Source organism: Vipera ursinii, assembly GCF_947247035.1.
Source record: "Vipera ursinii genome assembly, chromosome: 2".
Taxonomy (NCBI): Eukaryota; Metazoa; Chordata; class Lepidosauria; order Squamata; family Viperidae; genus Vipera; species Vipera ursinii.
Genome location: NC_139513.1, coordinates 180,335,057 through 180,355,980, shown reverse-complemented (window position 1 = coordinate 180,355,980; position 20,924 = coordinate 180,335,057). Strand labels below are relative to the sequence as shown.

Below are 20,924 nucleotides of genomic sequence, written 5' to 3'. Positions count from 1 at the left end.
CTTGCTAAAATAAAACAGTGCACACTTGGGCGTATTTCTCTGGGAGAAAGTACAAACCTAGTCTCTGAACATCCCATTTTCTGGAATAGGAGGGAAATCTGCTTGACTCAGACTCTTCAGACAAGGACTGGAAGGAGTGAGCCTCATCCATGGCCCTTGCAAGAGGATCTGTCACACATTCAGCAGGAATGGACTGCTATATTCTTGTGGTTTCCAAACAGCTTAACTCAAAATATTTTCACTAGTTAATTATTTTAAGTTCCTTACCTCTGGGTTGCAAATTGTTCCAGCATATTGGCATTCTGTATCATTAAACACCTTGTAGACAGCTTCGTTAGAGGTAGACAAGAAACTAGAAGCAGTTAAGGAACTCTTTATTATAGTAATAAAAATGCCACTTTTGCTTGCCTGAGATGAATATCTGAAAACTAGGTTACCCATCCCCTTCACCCATTTATCTAGGATAGAAATAAAAATTGAGGAAGGATACACAGCAGTACTAGCCCAATAAGCAATGCAAAGACACACCAGAAAGAAAGTACAAAGTGGAAACAGAAGTGATGTCATGATGTGTCCGATAGCCCTGCAAGAGGGATGGGGAATGGGGAGAAAGAAAAAGCACATGATTCAGTTCCAGTGCCTTAGTACAGCCAGCCACAATAAAGCCTTGTTTGTTCTTTGGTCACACTGGGACTGGGTTCACCTACAGTATATCCAGGATAGTTAACAGTTTCTATTCAAGGAGTACATATTGTACACTTCACAATAGAATAGAGCTGGAACTTTTAACTTTAAAATTTAACTCCTCCCACTCCAACAGTTTTGAAAGAAATGAATAAAAAGAATGTTTTATATTTGAGATGGACAACCAGTTTATTCTCTGGCAAAAAGAGAGTATTAATCTCAATTTAGCATTTTCTCTTTTGTTTGTTGATGCAATACAGATTGATTTTCCAGCAGCAATAGATTTAGACAAGAATAGCAAGCCAATTCTGGAGAACTATAAAACTGATTAATGAGGGGATGGTTGTGGATGACACTTCCAAAAATAGAAGAGTCCACGTCAGCCTCACCTGCTAGCTTCCTTGATTAGTGCAATAGCAATGAGGATTCTCTTGCGCAAGAAGATAAGCAGTAGGACAATGATAACTTCTATAATGCACAGGATGATCACTGAATCAAAAAAAAGAAGAGGAAATGACTTGATTCCTGCTCTATATGGCATTTACTAAGCACGATAAAAACAGAAACTAGAAAAATTCTTAGAACTATTCAGAATACACTTTCATCTGTATGGAGGTTTGAAGAGATCTTTTCCAACTTTTAAATAGCTTCTAGGTCTGCTTAGTCAAAAGGCCACTAGCTATTATACTCAAACAGGAACTCACTGAAAGCTAACCAGGTTTGCTTCAGGTGGAGATAGACACGAAAATCTGTTTGGAATCCAAGCTCCATCAAGGAGACATCAGAACCAACCTGTCCTTTCAGATGAGCATATTCCATATAACAATGAAAGATTCCTGGAAGACAAAAACAAGAGTTGGAAAAGGCAGAGAAAATGGCTGTCAAAAGCTTTGGTTTAACATTCTCATTACTGTATATCCACAATATTGCAGCCTAAATGGGGAGTGGTGATTAAAAAATACAGAAAGCAAAGCAATTCATACAGACATATTATATAAAGGCTTAGCAGAAACTTCCCCAATCTGACATTTCCAGATATGTTGCATTACAACTTTCAGAATTCAGTGGTACCCAACTCTCAGAGGTACCCAAGTCAGCCATGGGTACCTCATTAATGTATAGTCTTCCAGATACTGTTTACTCCAGTCTCCAACAGCTGATCATGGTTAGTTCACAACTGTGAGGATTTGGAATATTTTAGAAGTCTATACTCTATCCACCTCTAAACTGAAGAATGAAAATTTCCAGTAGACTTTTGCCCATAAGATTCCAGACTTGATTTAACTCACCATATCCAAGCACCAGGATCACCAGTACAATCATCACCCAAATCATGATCCCTGCCAGGAACCGGAGCAGAACAATAAATACAAGGCTGACTACCATGGAAATCACGAGACCTCTGCAGATGGAAGACAGAAAGTCTTGAAATAGTTCTTGCAAACCCAAAATCTTGCTTGATCATGGTGCTTACTGAGTGACTTTGGGACAGTGGTTAATTCAGGCCAATCCTCCTTTGTACGGCTGATATGGATTAAATTAAGGGAGATCCCCATATAAACCATCTCAAGTTTATACATTTTCTAATTTCTCCAATGTTCTGGTTTTGGGATAATTAAGCTGCAATTTCATTCTATAGTTTAGAGGGGCTATTCAGTCCTATGCTTACATTATTATCCAGTACCAGGAAACGGTGTAATCTTCAAAGATTTTCATAGCTACTTGTCTTGTCTCCAGAAGGACATTTGCTTTTCTGTAATTAAAAGCAGCACAATGTGAAACTAACAGGAGGAAAGAAAATGCAATTTCTATGGAGGGGTACATCTATCTAAAGCAGGGGTACCCAACCAGGAGTGCTCACACCCCCTAGGGGTGTGAGACAATATTCCAAGGGGTGCCAAAACTTGGGTTTTCAAAATTATAGTGTATATGCATAACTGTTGCCATTATTTCAAACTTTTGTAAGGGGTGAAAGGATATATCAGAAATGTTCTAGGGATGTGGGGTATAGAAAAGGTTGGGACCCGCTGATCTAAAGGAATGTTTTGGAATGCACAGGAGCACCTGTGAGCACCTAATTTTTATATTGATAAAGCACACACTTTTACCTAAGGCTTGCGAGGGTTTAAAAGTTGCTCCCAACTGTCTCTGCATTCACAGGAAACAGAACTGCAATCAAGGCTTTACAAACAGGCATTAGATTCATGCTCCTATATGCTCCAAAGCACCTTTTGGTTATCAAATGAAGAGCACTGCTGATCCCTAGAAGCTATGTGACATAGGCAAAGCTGTTACTAAACAAGTATTGGTTTAATATAATTGCTGAAAATGGAAAAATGCTTCCGGATGGCAAGGCGACGCCGGAGGCAGACATTTCTTGGCTGTCAGCCTCGCGGCTCCGTAGAGCCGCCGAAAACAGCGCCGATCAGCTGTTCGGCGGCTTGGAAGCCCCCACCTCGGGAGAAGAGGAGGGGGTGAGCGTCCAGGTAGGGGTAGAGCTCTCTGGGGCCGCCAGAACCTAGAGTTTTGGTGGCGGAAGGATTGAGCCCCCCCGAAGCCTGGGCATGCTCCGGACTGCGAGGCGTCTCTGCTCCGGGTTTTTTGGAGCAGAACAGGGTGTTCGCAACCATCCCTGCTAGCAAGGAAGAGCTTATGAGAACGAGGACGCAGGCAGAGTGATGCAGGAGATTTTGGTGAAGATGATGTTTTGATCTTTAACTCAATGGACTTTGCTGAATCTGCATGTGAAAGTGAGTAGTTAACAATAGAGGGTGAAAATGGCGACTATATCTTCTAAAGTTCCTGCCCTGAGGCAGCAGTCTTCGGCGAAAACTTTATTGTCCTCTGCATCTGAATCTGTATCAGCTTTTACAGTAAAAGATTTGCAGAGTTTGCTCCAAGAAACTATGGAAAAGCAAATGCAACAATTTGTTGAGATAATGGAGAAAAAGTTGGAGGAGAAGTTTACAGAGAAATTAGCAGAAATGAGAGCAGACATCACATCTGCAATGTTAAATATGGCTAAAAGCATTGAGATTTTGGATGAAAAAGTGGAAGATCTTGTTCAAAATGATACTAGAATGGAAGCCAAAATGACAGAAACTTAAAATATGATAGCGAAAATGGATTATGATTTGATTTCGACACAGTATTTTCAGATGGAGCTTGCTTTGAGAATCAGAGGCCTAAAAGAAAATCCTAAGGAAAATTTGATGAAAATGGTTTCTGAGGTTTTGGAAGGGGTGTTGGAGCGACCAGCAGATGAAATAATGGAAGATATAGATAAAACCTTCCGTGTTAATTCGTGGATTGCAAGACAAAGGAAATTACCCAGAGATGTGGTGGTTTATTTTACAAAGAGAAAGATTAGAAATGAAGTTATCCAGGCCTACTATAATATTGATTTTGTAATGGATGAGCAAAAAGTTTTGATTTTAAAAGAGATTCCTGCAAGAATTTTAAGAAAAAGGAAGGAATTTGCTTTTTTGACACAACAATTGAGACGACGTGATATTAAGTTTAGATGGCAAATACCAGAGGGTATGGTGGTGACTTATGAAGGTACGAGGCATTGTCTTACCACGGTGGTTCAGGCACGTGACTTTTACAGTAATGTTTTAAAAGCAGTCCCCATATCGTCTTTGGAGTCTACACAGAAAAAAGGTGACAGAGAGCCTCAACGTTCCAGAGAGAATCCACAAGATGTTGAAGGGTTAACGCAGACAGACGTGAAAGTTACAGGAGTGGGTCAAATTTTATCACCATGGGAGAAGGCCAGAAATTGGAAGAGGTGTGCTGCTTCTGGAAGAATGAAGCAAACCTGAGGATTTAGTTGCATAATTGCAAGAGATAATAATGTAATAAGGATGCTAGAAGGATTAAGTATGTGGGGATTCATTTTTCACCCTTATAAAATAATTATATAATATTTTGTGTTGCTTTAGTTTTAAGATGATTATGAAAATTTAATTGGGAAGATTTTTAGTAGTGTTTATTGATATTCTGTAGGTTATGCTTTGTTATTTGGATGGAAAGTTTTAAGCCTGGAAGGTAGTGTATGGTATTTTAAGTTGTATAATATATGAGGAGAAGGAAAGGTTGTATTAATTTGATTTTAGTATGTTAAAGTTTAGTTGGATAGAAGAATAGTTTTATAAAACTGATATAAATTGTTTTATGTGTGATTGAAATTAATTTGTAATACTTTTATGGGCAATATTGGAGTAGGTAATAGAATATAAGAATGATGTGATTATATAAAAAAAATTTAAGTTTGGAAGTAATCTATGGTATTTTAATTTGTATAATATATCAGGATAATATGAATTTAAAGCTTAGTTGGGAAGAAGAACAGTGTTAGACAATTGATATAAATTGTTTTATTTGTGATTGTTTTTATTGGGTAGATTGAAAAGTATTATATTGTTTTAGAATAATTATTGATATGATATATATATATATATATATGTTTGGAGTTTATCTATATGAGTTAAAGTTCGATAGTCTATATAGTTCAGGATTGTTTGCGTTAGCTAGATTATGATTGTTTGTATTTTTATACCCTGTATTCTGCTCTGGGAAGTGGGGGGGAGGGGAAAAGGAGGGTGGGGTTGGGGAGGGTTGGGGAGGGTGGGAGGGAAGGGGGGCTGGGGGGGTTTCTTTTTTTTGTTTTGTTTTTGTTGTTTGTTAAGCTAAAATGTATTCTAAAACTTTTTAATAAAAAAAATGCTGTCCAATCTATACCAACATGTCCTCTTCCACCTGCTCTTACTGTATCTGTTTATCAGCACTGCAGGATCTTCACCCACTCATGGCAAAGGCTAATGAGCATCTTCCCCTCCGTGTAGATATTCTCTTGTTGGGGAGAGGGGCTTGCGTGTTCTTTTAACGTTGAGAGCTATGCTGCAGTTATGCCACCAGAAAGTATACCAAGCCAGACAGGTCTCAACTAAGGAACCAGATTAAGAATATCCACAAACCCATTAACCAGAATAAGACAACAGAAAAAGAACCCAATACTAGATTGATCGTTGCCTCGATTAATAAGGACTGTAGCAGTTGCTGTCTGTGGGCAAGTTTACTGGTTTGGAGAAAGACCTGATGACCTACTCTGCAAAAAAACTCAACAAGAAAATTCTATGGAAAAGATCTCAAATGTGTCAGATAGGACCCCAATGACAAGACAACAGGAATTCAGAGATGCTGTACAAAACCAGTGGCGGAAACAAATGTCTGCATTGTGCAAAGATACATCAGCCACATGAAACATCAGAGGTATGAGTCAGAGTAAATTAGATATTGTCAAATGATGATCAGGGTGGAAAATGATCTCTTGATGTCAGTGAGCTACATTGGTCAGACAATGGCTTTTTCAAGTCTTCACTGTCTTCAAGTCTTCATTCAGGACATGATACCAGGAAAATAAATGGAGTGGTGTTTATTGTAAGAAGAAACTTGCTAGAGCAATGGGAAGTTTCTCAACTGTAAGTGACCAAACTATCAGAATTCATGTTAATCCCCTCAACATCACAATTATCCAAGTCTATGTCCCAGCGACGGCTGCAACAGAGCTTGAAATAGAGGGCTTTTATGCCCTGCTCAAGAAACTGTGAAACAAGTGCCCCAAAAAGACATTGTTTACATTCTGTGAGGCTTCACAGAAAATAAGTTGGAAAATAAGCAGAGACAGGCACCACTGGTTATTTTGGACTAGGTTAAAGAAATGATGCAGGTGATCGTTTGGCAAAATTTTGCCAAGAAAAAAGTTTTAGGATCATGAATACATGGTTCACAGTGTTGCTTATGCACTTGGACCTCACCAAATAGGCTCTACTATAATCAGACTGACTGTGTCCTATACAGTCAATTGATGGACCAATTCAGTTCTTGCTGTTAAGACATGTCCAAGTGCTGATTGCAGTTCAGATCATGAATTGTTATTGGTAAATATTAAAGTCAAACTATGCATCTTCAAAAAGGAAATGCCTCCAAAGAAGTTTGATGTTACTAAACTTCCTATTACATATACAACTGAAGTGAAAAACAGGTCTGAACTACTGGACACCGCTGAGAAGATGCCTGATGAATTGTGCCAAGAAATTCAATCAACCATTTACTGGAATTGCAGAAGAACATACAAAAGAAGCCAGAGAAAAAAGTGCAAATGGCTCTTAGACGAAACTATCAAAATAGCTGAGTAAAGAAAACCAATCAAAGCAGCAGACAAACGGGAAGAAGGCTGAATGCAGCTTTCCAGAGGGCAGCAAGGAAGGACAATGAAGTTTACTGGGAAAAGAGATGGAAACAGCTTGAAGCGGACTACAAAAATGTAGGAGTGCAAACAGATCCCAGCATCATTTATTGCTCATAAATATATCATTAAAAACAAACAAGGGAAAGAACTGTCTGATCAACAAGGCATCAAGAACAGATGTTGAGAATATACAGAGGAGCTGTACACAGGTAGCAAAGGGGCTCAGCCTCAGTATGATATGAAAAAAAAGTAGAATCAGAACCGGCCATCCTTGAGGAAGAGATCATATGGGCAATGAGCCAACTGCCAATCAACAAGACTCCAGGTGCTGACACTTTCCCTGTCGAATTACTGAGACCTGTACCACCCAGCATCATTAACATACCTGTGCCAGAAAATTTGGGAAACCAACACATAGCCACAGGATTGGAAATGCTTAGTGTTCCTTCCACTGCTGAAAAAGGGAGACTCTAAAGCAGTGGTCTTCAAACTTGGCCCTTTTATGACTTGTGGACTTCAACTCCCAAAATTCCTCAGCCAGGCACCCCTGCTCTAAAGATTGCTCCAGTCATTGCATAATTGCTCTCATTCCTCACATCAGTAAGATTCATCTTAAAATTATACAACGTCTAGCACCAACCATTGAAACAAAATTACCAGATGTCCAAGCCAGCTTTTGAAAGAGGTCGTGGCACCCGTGAATCTATGCTGGATCATGGAAAAATATCATGAATATAAAAAGATAATTTACATGTGCTTCAACTATAAGAAAGCCTTCAATTGTGTTGATCATGAGAAGCTTTGAAGAGCCCTACAATACCTAGGGGTACCAACACATCTGGTCAAGTTGGTGAAATCACTGTCCATAAATCAGAAAGTCAATGTGCAAACACCATATGGAGACACCAATTGTTTAAGACAGAGAAAGGAGGTTGATTTTGGTTGCATTATCTCCCCTTTCTTATTCAACCTGTATGCTGTAATGATCATGAGGAAGCTAGATCTTGAAGAATAAAAAATTGGGATAAAGATTGGTGGAAGAAACATCAGCTATCTTCAGTATGCTAGACAATATACCGTAACTCTTCACTCAGAAATCAAAGAAGGCCTGGAACATCTGATCAAGAAAATCAAAAATGAAAGTGAGAATTTTGGTCTCTTTCTGAACATCAAAAAGACCAACTCATGATCACTGCAAGAAATGGAAACAACAAAATAGAAATTGACAGTGAAGAGATAGAATGCATGGAAAAATTCACTTTCTTAGGATTGCAGATAGCTCAAAGTGGTAAATGCACACAGAAATGAAAAATCAGATTGCACTGGGTTGCATAGTAATATTCAATATGAGCCGAATATGGAAAAGCAGCAACCAAATGTAAATTAGTTCACTCTATTGTGTTCCCTGTGTTTGTGAAAGATCGATCAGAATAGAGCTAGAAGGGACCTTCAAGGTCTTCTAGACCAGAGGTCCCCAACCTTTTGGGCACCAGGGACTGGTTCCATGGAGTTTTTTCCACAGACCGGAGGGTGCGTGGTTTTGTGTGCTGCCTGCCATCTCGCATATGGGACTTTGCTTGTTTGTGGGGACCAGCTGCAGGCATGCTGTGGCCTGGTACCAGTCCACGGACCAGGGGCTGGGGACCCCTGTTCTAGACCAAGGCTTTTCAACCTTTTCACCAATTGTACCACTTTTAAGATATGGCAATATTCAAGTACCACCTAGCAAGGTGTCAAAAACTTGATGACCAAAAAAAAGGAAAAAAGTGATAAAGTACAGGTAGTCCTCAACTTACAACAATTCACTTAGTGATTGTTCAAAATTACAATGGCACTGAAGTGACTTATGACCATTTTTCGCACTTATGACCATAGCAGCATCCCCATGGTCATGTGATTTATATTTGGATGCTTGGCAACTGATTCATATTTATGATGGTCACAGTGTCCCAGGGTCGTGTGATCCCCTTTTGCAACCTTTTGACAAACAAAGTCAATGGCAGGGCTGCTGGTGACCAAGTGCTAAGGCGGGACTTCCTTCAGACCCTCCCTCCCTCCTCTCTTTCCTTCCTGTTTCCCTCCCTCCCTCCTACCCTGCCTCCCTCTTTCTCATTCCCATCTCCTTCCTTCTGAAGGAAAAATTAGAAACCCCCCCCCCCATATTTTCCCTCTTCCTTATATATATATATATATCAAACAAGGAAAAGCCTCCAGAGACAGAAAAGACAAGCCGCTGAAGGAACTAGATTAAAAAGGCACATTCCCCTTTAAGAATTAGCTACTGGCTAGAAAGGAAAGTTAAGAAGCTGGCAGCTGGCACTTAAGAAAAAAAAAGAAAAAAACCCCACAAATGTAGCAAGTACTGGCTGCTGGCTAAAGCAGCCTCCCCAAATGGCTCCATTCATAACTTAAACAAATGCTACAGGCAAAATCCATTCAGGACAAAAATACTTCAAAATCCCTTGCAGCAAAACTTACAGCTAACAATAGCAGAGCAATAGATTTAGAACCCAAAATCCAACACGGGACATCAGCAATAGAAATTGCCAAACACACCTTAAGAACTCAAAGCCCACATTGCACAAATCCCAGAATTCGAAGTCACAAAACTGTGTCTCAATTTGGCCATGTCATGCAGGGAAATTCACTGAAGAAATTATGTTTGGAAGAGTTAGTGGTAAAAGGAAATTAGGCCGTCAAAGAACTCTGTGGCTGGACACCATCAAAGCTGACACCAACCACAGCACAGAAAACTCAAAGCAGTGCAAGATTAGAAGATGTGGAGAGACCTGTTCCATAGAATCACCAAGAATCAGGCACTACTAAATGGATAACAACATCATCATCATCATCATCTTAGTAATATGAGCACATTTCTGTTTACATGGAGAGGACAGTTAAAGATGAACAACCCCATAATTATAGCATATTTGGAAAATAGCAACTCTGCATTGAAAACTACAAACTCTTCATCTATATATTAATTAGCTTCCATTTTTGTGATGATGGACAGGAGTAGATATGGTGTGCCATTTTCAAGGAGCATGGTCTCAATGTCCAGAATCCCAATTCTATTTTCCAATACCTGCATTCAATCCCAACACCCAATCAATGCTACCTCTGGGTCCCAGGTATTGGCTTCTACATACCAAATCAGCTTGTTGTAAACCTGAATAACATATATTACTAAGACCTGATTGGGCACAGAGGAGGGGAGCATAGTTATGATGAAACATTAGATGGGATTACAGCTACTATACTAGCTTCCCTGCCCAAATTACTAGAAACTGTTGGCACTAGTATAGTGCTGGAGAACATTCTCAGGGAAAGGGTTTGAGCAAACTAGGAGATTTAGGCCACCATGCCAATGACGCCAGTGTTTCAGTGGCCAGAATAGTGATCACATAAATAGTGATCACAAAATAGTGATCACATACTCTAAGCATTGTTAGACACAATTCCTCAAATTCACAGAGTTAAATTCTGGGTTTACAGGTCTTTTGAGATAACTAGGGCACACTCTATAGCATGGTGATATGGGAAGAGTTTAAACCTATTGATCTTGAAAAAGTGGGGTCCTCAATGCTGTAAGCCACAGAATGGCCTCTCAAGAGATGACATGAAATTGGATCACAGTGGTCTTAAAGAGGCTGTGGCCCTCCTCAAGAATTTTTATGGGATCCAACAATTTTGAGAGAAATCTGCTAAGAAGGTGGTCAGTTTATAGTTACAGATTAAATGAATTGTCTAGACCTCTTTCATTTGGCTCTCAGACCAGGATATAATACTTAGACAGCACTGATCACTCTTACAGATGATCTCTGAAGGGATTGTGATAGAGGTAGTATTCCACCTTAGCTCTTTTTGATTACCCAGTAGCTTTTGGTATTATTAATCACTACTGATAGCAACATTTGGTCAGTCTAGGTGGAGAAGGTATAACTGGGTATCCTGGACTGGTTTCAAGGTTTAGGAGATGGAAGTATGGAACTGCACTAGTTGTCCTTCCTTCAGGACCATTTCAGGTTATTTCATGGTGGAAGCTAGCCCAAAGCTCCTGTTTTGAAGGACCCTTAGAGCTCTTATTTAATATCTGCATGAAACCAGTGGGTAAAACACCTGTTGGTACAATCAAGTTGTCAAGGTTCCGACTGATGATTCCAACAAAGTAAGCACATCTGAGACATTCCAATCTCTAATGCAAAACTTTATTGAGTACAGCATATCGGCACTGATGAATAGAAAACCAGCACTGGCAATTTGGCACCTGAACAGCAAACTAAAAGTATGGAAACTTGCTTTGACAACATGTGGAGTGGCAGCTTTGCTTCTTTAACTTGTGTGTTACTTTCAGAGTTAGAATTAGTTTATGCTGGGGGGTGAGGAAGAATGTCTCTCAAGGCTGTTTTGAAATACGAGAAGATAAGAATTTGGCAGGTTGTTAAACAGGAGGGAAAGCTTACAATTCAAACTAATTGGAGAATGTGATTTATGATGGTTAATTAGAGGGAGGAACTGTGCTTTGATACTGTGTGCTTAGGGGAGGGGAAACCAGATTTCGGCTTGACCATGTACGTGCTGAAGCTATGCTCTTTTGATTAAAGACTCCTTAAGGTAAACAATGCCTCGAGGTTCTTTGAAAAATTGCATCTGTCGGAACCATGACATTAAGCCAAAATCTAAAAACTTTTAAAACTATTTAGGAGTCCTGAACCCCAGTTGCTTTCCCGAGACTAAGGGAAGCTGGCAAAAATTCAGGAGAAGATTTCATCATGGACAGAGACAAATGGCTTGAAGCCAGCACCTCCGCAGCAGTTGCTACCCCAGGGAGGGAGAGACAGTGAGCAAGCCAGGGGAGAAGGAGCTTTTTCAAGCCTCCCAGCTGGGGAGAGCCACCAGGACGTCTGCCACTGAAGATTCAGGTGAGTCAATGGAAAGATTTGAAAAGCTAAAGATGAGGAGGCAGGACCATCAGCACTGCCCTGGGTACCACAGCAGGACAAATGGCAGCTTGGAGACCTTCCTGACTGCAACAGAAGCACAAGCTAGGAGTGCATCTTGGGGGTTTGGCAAGGCAGGAGATGGCGAAGCCAGTTGCTTTCTACCCAGCTTGTGCTTCTCTTGGCCCCTCTTCAGATAGGTCTCAATTCTCCTGCATCCCTTGTACTCCAACAGGTCCAACTCCAGATTCATCACCAGTTGGCTCCAGGCACTGAGTCAGTCCGGTATTCCTCTAGGTAAGCATATGTGGTACAACTCACAGTTCAAACCATCTCTGAAGTAGTGGGTCAGGAGTTGCTCTGGCCAATGTCTCAATCTCCCTGCAAGTCTCCTGAATTCTCTGATGTACTCTACCATGGGCCTGCTTCCTTGCCTTATGTTGCGCACCTCAGCTTCTGCACGTTCGGTCTGCATGATATCATCAAATCGGGCTCTGAGCTCTTCTAAAATGCATCAGGACACCCAGCTTGTGGGGTCCTTTGTCATGGAGATCTGCCACCCATCCTGATGCTTCCCCTTCAAGGTTGGCCACAATGGCATCCAAGCGGAGGCCTTGGGGTGCCCCAGTACCCCAGTAGCCATCCCATCCCGTGGATGGAACAGCCACGGCTAGGCACCATACATCTGCCACAGTGGCGGCTGTTGGCCAGCTGCCCCAGACAGTGGGGTGGCAGCTGGTTGAGGACTGGGAGCTCTAGGTTCAAGAGTGGGGCCAAGCTGTGGAAAAACAACTGGTGGGGGCCAACCATTCCCCGTCGCAGCTGTCACTGTTCCTAGTTGGGGCCAGAGCAACAAGGTCAGCACTGGTGCCCAGAGCTGACTGGATCCCAACTGGAGGGGTAGGTCTTTACCTCCAGATCAGTTCTCCTCCGTGCACTTCCAGGCTGCTAAATCTCGGCTCTCATACAAATTCAGCTCCAGGGTGGACCAAGAGGAATTCAGCTTTGGCAGCTTTCTGCGGCCCCTCTTGCCATTGCTCCAAGCTCAGCTGGCTGAAAGCTGCCATTGCCCCAATCCATCCCAGCATCTCCAATGACTCCGTTCTCTCCTTCCCTGTGATTGTGGAAGGGTGGCAGCCCTCTGCTTGGATCCAGGACAACTCCTTTGGCTCAAAGAAGAAGAGACTGGCCATAAAGATGGCCGATCATTAAGCCGCTCCCTGCCAAAAGCCAAAAGCACTACCTAGCACTAAGAAGCAATCTGGAGGACCTGGGTGAGACTTTACCTTTCTTATTCCCTTAACCATTTTCCTGTGGGACTTTCCTGAAAATTGCCTTCCCCATTTTTTGAAAAAATTGCAAATATTTACTTTGGGAACAAATTTTAAAGCCTTAAAGCCTTAAAAGAAAATCAAGTAATTCAGCAAAGAAATTAAGCAATTTTATCTGTATTTACTAAAAAGCTCCTATTTTTTTGGTGGGGAACTACTACCCTATTTTCTCTCTAAGCTGTGAATTAAGGGGAGGGGAAATGGACTAATGCTACAAAAGTTTTATATTAATTTGGGGGAAAAAGAAAATTTTTACATTGCATTCTATATGCTATTGATAACATTTTGTGGCGAAACTTGGTACAGCAAGTAAATCTTTTTCTTGTTGTGAGAACTGACTGAATAACAAAGCTGTCCTTGACATTACTTTTAAAGATAAGTGTGGGAACACCTGGCAATGAAAACAACTCTTTTGGAGGTGGATAATCTTTCCACCATGGAAGATTTAGCTGCAAACAGCAATGAAATGGATGAATATATCCCACCAGTTGATTATAAACTGATATTGGACACAATTTTGGCAATGACAGAGCAAATTAAAGCCAAATTGCAAGAAAAATCTGACAACTTAAAGCCACCAAATCAAATTCTGACCTTAAATGAGGAAATGTCAATCCAAAAGCAAACAGAAGAAGTGGAAACTAACACTAAAATAGGAGATTTCAAAGAACAACAAATGCAACCTTCAGAGAACCTTAAAGTCCAAATTTCAATGTCAACTACAAAACTTACAACTCAAAAAGCAATAGCACCTGAAGAAAGCAATATTAAGAGTGAAGAGACTAAAGGCCTTCAAATATACTATATTGAGAATTCAACTAATCAAATGACAGACATAACACCAGCTACTACTTTCTACCTAATCCAGATGGAATTGGAAGAAGACAAAAACTTGACTGTTCTAATTACAACTATATTACATCGACTGTTCTAATTACAACTATATTACATCGATCATCAAAAACTGAATTATTAAAGCAAAACTTCAATGGTTACAAAGGGGACATTTTTTTGCAAAACTGGCATTTGCATACTCTCCCTGAATTCAAATAAGGGGTATAGGAAGAAAGGGAGATACATTTGAGAATTTAAGGATGCTAAAAGGGAAGCCTGATTGGCACAAAAGGAAGTCAAGAGTTAGATTTAAAAATCTGAACTTTTTGGGAGGGGGGATTCCTAAAGATAGAGTATAAAAATACCTTTTAATGGATTAAGGGGAATCTCTTAAAAATATAACTGTAAGGGAAAACAAAATTAAGCTTTTAGAATATAATTTTGAACTATTTTATAGAATTTGGAATGATATATAGTAAAAAGATAGTATTTTAATAATTGATGTATGGTTAAGATGACATAGAATATATTAGTTGTAATGATATAGATATAAACTCATCTTATATTTAATTTTTAAAAGAAAGTTATTAGAATCGATATATATCATAGAATTTGGAAAGATGTAAGATATTTTGATATAAGTGGTGAATTGTTAAGATAATAAATAGATGATACTGGTAAAAATAAGAATGTTTTGAAATGAATAATGTAAGTTTTGTAGTCAGGATAATTACTTTTTATTGAAAGAGGGAAATGTGGGTCACCCTAAAGTAAGCTTTCTTTCATTTAGCATAGGCTACTTTAGATTACTTCATTGCATTTAGGTAAAACCTAAAAACAGGATATTGATATGTATTATGAAAATATATTGAAATTTCTTTTAATTGACTAAGTCTCAATTAGAAACGTATTAATTTGATTAATTTGATTATGTTATAACTAAGGGAAGCGGAGAGGGAATTTTTGTTGATGTAAGCTGAGCTATGTACAAATAACCTGTTATTTGATATTGTTCACTTTTGATTACCCAACCACCGTATTGCTTCACAAATATTTAAATGTAAATAGTATAAAATTAATAAAACTTATAAAAAAAGGAATAGAAACTTCCTTCACCCCGATAGTGCAAGTCACATTCCCCAATTAAGCATCAGATAATTGTTATGAGAAAAATCCTTTGTCTCTTAATAACAATCTCGAATGACCTTGCTTCTCAGATTTCACAGCTGCAAATGCACATTCCATTCATCCCCTGTTCCCCCTGCATCTGTTGGGAAGCTAAGAAATAACAATGGCTGAAGCAGAATTAGATTTCTTTGACACAAGTATCTTCAATAAGTCAACTATACCCAGTTATACATTCTCCACCAAGACTGACCATGTGTTGCTATCAAAGTCCTATTTTGTTGTGGGAGTTTGGACAGAAAAAAAAACAGTATTCAGTTTAAACAGAGCAAACTGAGTATCTTTGGGATTTTGGGTCCCATGACTCTGAGGATTCCCTAGTTTTGGTCCTAAATGAGGATACATTCTTCCAAACAGATCTAATGTCAACACTGCTAACATCGGATGTTCTTGCTTTGACAACATATGGAGATGCAGCCTTTTTCTTTCCTCTGCTTTATTCTTAGAATTACATGATACTGGGGGAGGAGGAGGAATGTGATGGGATTTAGTTAGACCTAGTATAAGCTTTGAGTCTCTTCTTGGACTCAGTTTCTGCTGGAAGAACAAATGGCAGCTGTGGTCAAGGAGGACAATACTTTGGACAACTCCACCTTGAACAACAATTGTGCCTGTTCCTGGACTGAGAAGCTCTACTCATCTTTGGTGAAAGAGTATCACCTAGTGGGCTCTAGATGCCTGTAACATAGATGTTAACAGTGCCTGCCCTGTGAAATAACTTTCCCCACAAAGTTTGGATGTTTTATTTTTTAACTCAAGTATTAGGCCAGAATGAAAGATCTTAAACATGATAAGTGTTCTTTGGCCTTGGTTTAATTAGGTTAGTTTTGCTATTTTTTATTATTTTATTCTTTTTTCAATTCCAGATTATTATTGAGTTTCTAATTCTTGGTTTTTATGTTCCTACCCAGAGTCATTTTTTGCTAGTTGTCCATGTAAACCAAATAAATAAATTTACCGTAACAGGCAAATAAAACTCACTTGGCCCCTTCCAGAAGTTCTGTCACATTCCTTTTCTTCCCACTTCCACTTCCATCATCAAAAGTTGTTGCATTTCCAACCATGATAACACCTTTCTTGCTGCTGATTGCAGGTAAACATCTATGAGCCACTGTTTAAACGTCAGAGAGATTTAAATATTTAACTACAGTGATTTCCTCTGCCTCATTAGAGCAACATATTCTCATGTTTCACAAACACTGCAGGGCCTTCACAAGTTTCCCATTTGCACCAACACACTTTAATCTACTGCAGACATGTCAAACACAAGGCCTGGGGGCCGGATCCAGCCCGTGAAGTGGTTTCATGTGGCCCACGAAGCCATCCTGGAAACAGTGAGGGAACAGCCCCCACTGCCTTGGCCCTGGCCCAGAGACCCTCCTTCTGCCAGAGACCCTCAGATCTGTCCCACTCCTGATGTGAACGATGTAGAGCTGGTCACGCCCACCCAGTAGGCCATATGCACTCTAGCCACGCCTACCCAATAGGCCACGCCCACCCTGGCCATACCCACCCGGCCCCTTGAGGGCAACCACAATGCTGATGCGGCCCTCAATGAAATTGAGTTTGACACCCCTGATCTACTGGTTCTTCCCAGTAGCCTCCCAGTACCTCATCTCTCCTCCCCCAGTATATGTTTTTCCTCTGACAATCTTATTCATATTTTATATTCTCTGGAAAGAGTCTCCTTTCTGTTCCCCATCCAGAATTGTGATCTCCAGGTTCTAAGCTTTCAAGAACTCTAGAATTAGCTCCCTCTTTACCCTTCAGAGTCTGAAGGTTTTAAGAGGTATTTAAAAATACTTTTATTTAACTTGCAGTTAAGGGTAGGGTTTGCCCCATCCTGCTCTCATTAAAATTGGCATTTCCATGTTAGCTCCTGTTTTACTTAGATGTATTTTCAGTTAGTTGTATTGTTAATCAAATGTTTATTATAGTACAATTATTAATACATACTGTATGATTGCAAGGTTTGGTTCCTATTAGCTTAAATATTTATTTAACATAATCTAAATTCAACTCCCAATTGTGACTACCAGTGCAGGCTGTATTCAATCATAATCTAACTTCAATGGTAAATTTATATGCGTTATAAACATCTGGCTGAAAGAAGCTCATCCACTACTGAATGTTCAAAACCAACTTGGCTCAAAAGCAAAACAAAAAATTAAAAAACAGGGATCCCTTGGCACACAAAAATACTCATTTTAAGTTACAAGAATCATAGTCATCTATTCAATATAAGTTGTGAGAATGGCTAAAAGCAACATCCTTGATCTTTCTACCTAACATAGTAAGGTAAAGGTTCCCCCGCACATGCGTGCTAGTCGTTTCCAACTCTAGGGGCCGGTGCTCATCTACGTTTCAAAGCTGAAGAGCCAGCATTTATCCGAGGACACCTCCGTGGTCATGTGGCCGGCATGACTAGACGCCAAAAACGCACGGAACGCTGTTACCTTCCCACCGTAGTGGTCCCTATTTTTCTACTTGCATTTTTACATGCTTTCGAACTAATATATTGGTCTTTAAAACAATAAGCAGAGACCAAGCTCTGCTGTGCACAACCCAACCACGTTGCCGATTTTGGGAAATAAAAAAAAATCTTAAGAATCTGGAAACTATCACAAGTTTTACTTTCTGCTCCCACCTTGAATCACGCAAGCTACATAGTAATAGTGTCATAAAGTTTAAGTGAATAAGAATTACTCACCAAATCCAAGCAGCTACAGAGTTTAGGTAATTAATTCTTTGGATGTTTTTAAATCTTAAAGATAGGGAAAACTATCCTGTGAGTAACAAGCAATATCAGCATCAAATCTAGAGTATGTACTGTATATGGAATGACTATGGAAGTTGGCAGTCACAGCCCTTGCTTGCTTGTGCTAAAGTGGTTCAGCTGTTCTTGAAACTAGAATTAAATCCCCAGAGTTTCTTCTACTAGCCTTCTTTTCTAGAAGGACTTACAGGGCTTGCTTGGTGTAAGCATGGCTGGGCATTCACCATCTTTCAACACTTCAGGTGCACTCTGGAACAGAGATTGAGAGAGACAGGGTGCATCAAAATTAATTTCTGACCAGAAAAGCAGATTTTTTTACCTGTACTTTCAGAAAGAACAGAGCAACAATCCAACAATCCAGCCCACTTACCTTCTTCAGATTCGTAAACTCTGGGACACAAAACTGTTGATAATATTTTAGTTCCTGGGTTGCTGTGTGATCGATACTGGAGGCCTTTAGAAAAGTGAGATACCTATCTGGACACTTGCTCACACAGATCTGAAAAAATTCCAAAGAATTATTAAATTTGATTATTGATTGAATTTAAGAACTGCAGTGTAACATAATACAACTTCACTGGTTTGCAATCCAAGGCTTATGTGAAGAATCTTCCCCAAAAAAGCATTCATGGGTGTCAATCTGCTTATGGATGCCATCCTTGGTGCCTGCAAGATCCCATCATTATTCATTTTAAAATTATTCTAAGTAAAATTTAAAGAATGTCATCTTAAAATAAGGTGCTATAAGGACCTGCCTCAACTAGATCTCCCAAGAAAGCAGAACTTTTGAAACCGGCATCTTTTCAAAAGGAACTTTTATTGACTTAGTGATGGCAAGAGAGCAAAGCAAGGTCTGAAGATTTCGCACATGAAAGAGTACATCAAAAAACAATTCAAAACTCCTCCCCCCAATGTCCAACCGTCCAGTTGAAATCCAGCCAATCCACAGGTGCCAGAGTGTTATGAGAGCCTGGAGATTTAGCGCCCTTCTCAAGGTCTCTCTCGGTTTCATTTCCCAACGGTCCCAGGCTCCACTGTCAGGTGATAAGGCAGATGTTTTCAGGTTGCATTCCTCTCGCCCAGAGGGAGGGCACCTTGTATAGAGCAGAGCAAAGTAAATAATGTACCCCATGCAAGCACCCGCCCCCAACAGTATGGCAAGCCCCAAAAATACATAGGAAAAGCAAGAAAGGAAGAAATGAGGGGTGTGAAGGCAAATACATTTGAACGGGTCTCACAGATGGTATCCTGAAAAATGTCCATGAAATTCTTTTCTTGGATTCTACATTCTTAGCACCTCATCCTTTGTCTGAAATTATGTTAACCAGCCTCTTCCATGCCCCACCTCCCAAAATAAACTGGGAAATGATGGAATTAATGATCTCATCTTGGCAGCTTTTATATTTGGGCATTTTATTTTATTTTATTCAGGTTAGAGTTACTGTACACATCCTGTATTTTATTTTATTTTTAATATATTTTATTGATTTTTTACAATAACAATCTTTAGTGCTTAGTAAACAGCATGTTGTCTGGTTTGTAAATTTTTTAAAAAACACTAATCAATCAATCAATTAATGATATATTTCATTGATCTTCTCTTCTTCCAGTACTATTCTCCTTTTATCAACATTAAGCAAATATAGTTCTTAATACTTTCAATACATAGAAAGTTGGATATAAACATTTTTCTTATGTTTGTACAAATAACAGTAACAACAGCATATGATATCTTTTTCTGGTCTGCTTATGTTTCAATTGTATTTATAAAAGCCATCTTATTAAGTCACTATACATCCTGTTTTCAAGGTTCTCATTTAAGCTTAATTTCCCCTCTGAATTCAAACTATTTTTATCAGTCATAGTTTTTCCAATGTTAATTACTCTAAATATCCAAACTCTTCATTCACATACACCATCCCAATATTTTTATATTTCATATATTATAAAGAATACTATACTACTTATATATCTTATCCCTCTTATTGTAAGACCCCGTTTTATACATAATTTATCTAGCCCTTTAACCATATTCAAACAAGTGGTTAATCATATAGTACTCCATCATGTAAGTCAAACCAAATCTCTTGAATCTAATTCTATCCTTCTTCTTTTGAGAAGTAGCTTTCCAAATCAGTGTGTTCAGCTTGCCAGGGGATTCTTCCTGTATTTTTGTGAAACTTGTTGAGAATAGAAAAGACAAGTTAGGTAGGATGTGTGTTTCTTTTCTCCCAAACTCTAATAATTCTCCTGGCTGCTCTATAATCCATTTTGTTAGATCTTCTTTCCTATCTTCAAATTTTATTTTGAAGTCCTGAAAAACAAGGTATCTTTTCCATTTCCATTGTTGTGGCGAAATCTTGCAAGTTTTCTTTTGTTTGTATTAGACTGTGGTTCTCTTCATTTGTAGCTTCCCTCTTTGGGTTGTTGTCCTCTAGTTTGTATTCTGTTATCTGGTTTGTTTATTCATTCTTTGCCATCTTTTTCTGAGAATTTTTTAATTGTAGGTTTAAGTTAAATATGTGCTCGTTTATGTTGTCAAAGTTGTTTTTAATCTCATCATGATTTGAAACCATTGTCATTTGAATCTGTCGCAGCACTGCATACATTTTCTCCATTTGCCTTGTCTTGAAGTATTGCTCCTGCAGATCTCTGATGTTCCAGGCTAGGGCCTTCAGAATTATTAGGTGTGGTTTCCTGACACTTTTAGATAGGTATGTAACATCCATTTTATTTCCTCCAGATAGTCTTTCACCAGTACCATACTCTCTGTAATTAGCCTTGTCAAACCAGCCAATCTTAAAGTCCAGACAACCCAATCATATATAGTTCTTATCTTTATATATGGTTTTTATAATCCAATGTGTTTCCAATTCTCAAAGCACCACTAAAAGCAATAGTTTATAATAGTTCTTCTATTA

The 20,924-nt window shown here is 39.2% G+C and overlaps 1 protein-coding gene across 4 annotated transcripts in view; it reads right to left on the bottom strand.

Annotated features, from left to right (window-relative positions):
* Positions 1-20,924, bottom strand: part of SLC44A2 (solute carrier family 44 member 2 (CTL2 blood group)) — a 173,419-nt gene that overhangs the window by 78,143 nt on the left and 74,352 nt on the right. For all 4 annotated transcript variants that reach the window (XR_014491644.1, XR_014491645.1, XM_083355835.1 and 1 more), the window contains 9 exons: positions 18,374-18,502; positions 18,192-18,252; positions 16,209-16,338; positions 2,354-2,437; positions 1,974-2,086; positions 1,389-1,520; positions 1,074-1,173; positions 491-583; positions 268-352 (listed from right to left, as the gene is read on the bottom strand). Coding sequence is in view for 2 of the 4 variants with exons in the window: in XM_083355835.1 (XP_083211961.1) it covers positions 268-352; positions 491-583; positions 1,074-1,173; positions 1,389-1,520; positions 1,974-2,086; positions 2,354-2,437; positions 16,209-16,338; positions 18,192-18,252; positions 18,374-18,502 (927 nt within the window). In the remaining 2 variants the exon portion in view is untranslated. The remainder of the gene's footprint in view (positions 1-267; positions 353-490; positions 584-1,073; positions 1,174-1,388; positions 1,521-1,973; positions 2,087-2,353; positions 2,438-16,208; positions 16,339-18,191; positions 18,253-18,373; positions 18,503-20,924) is intronic.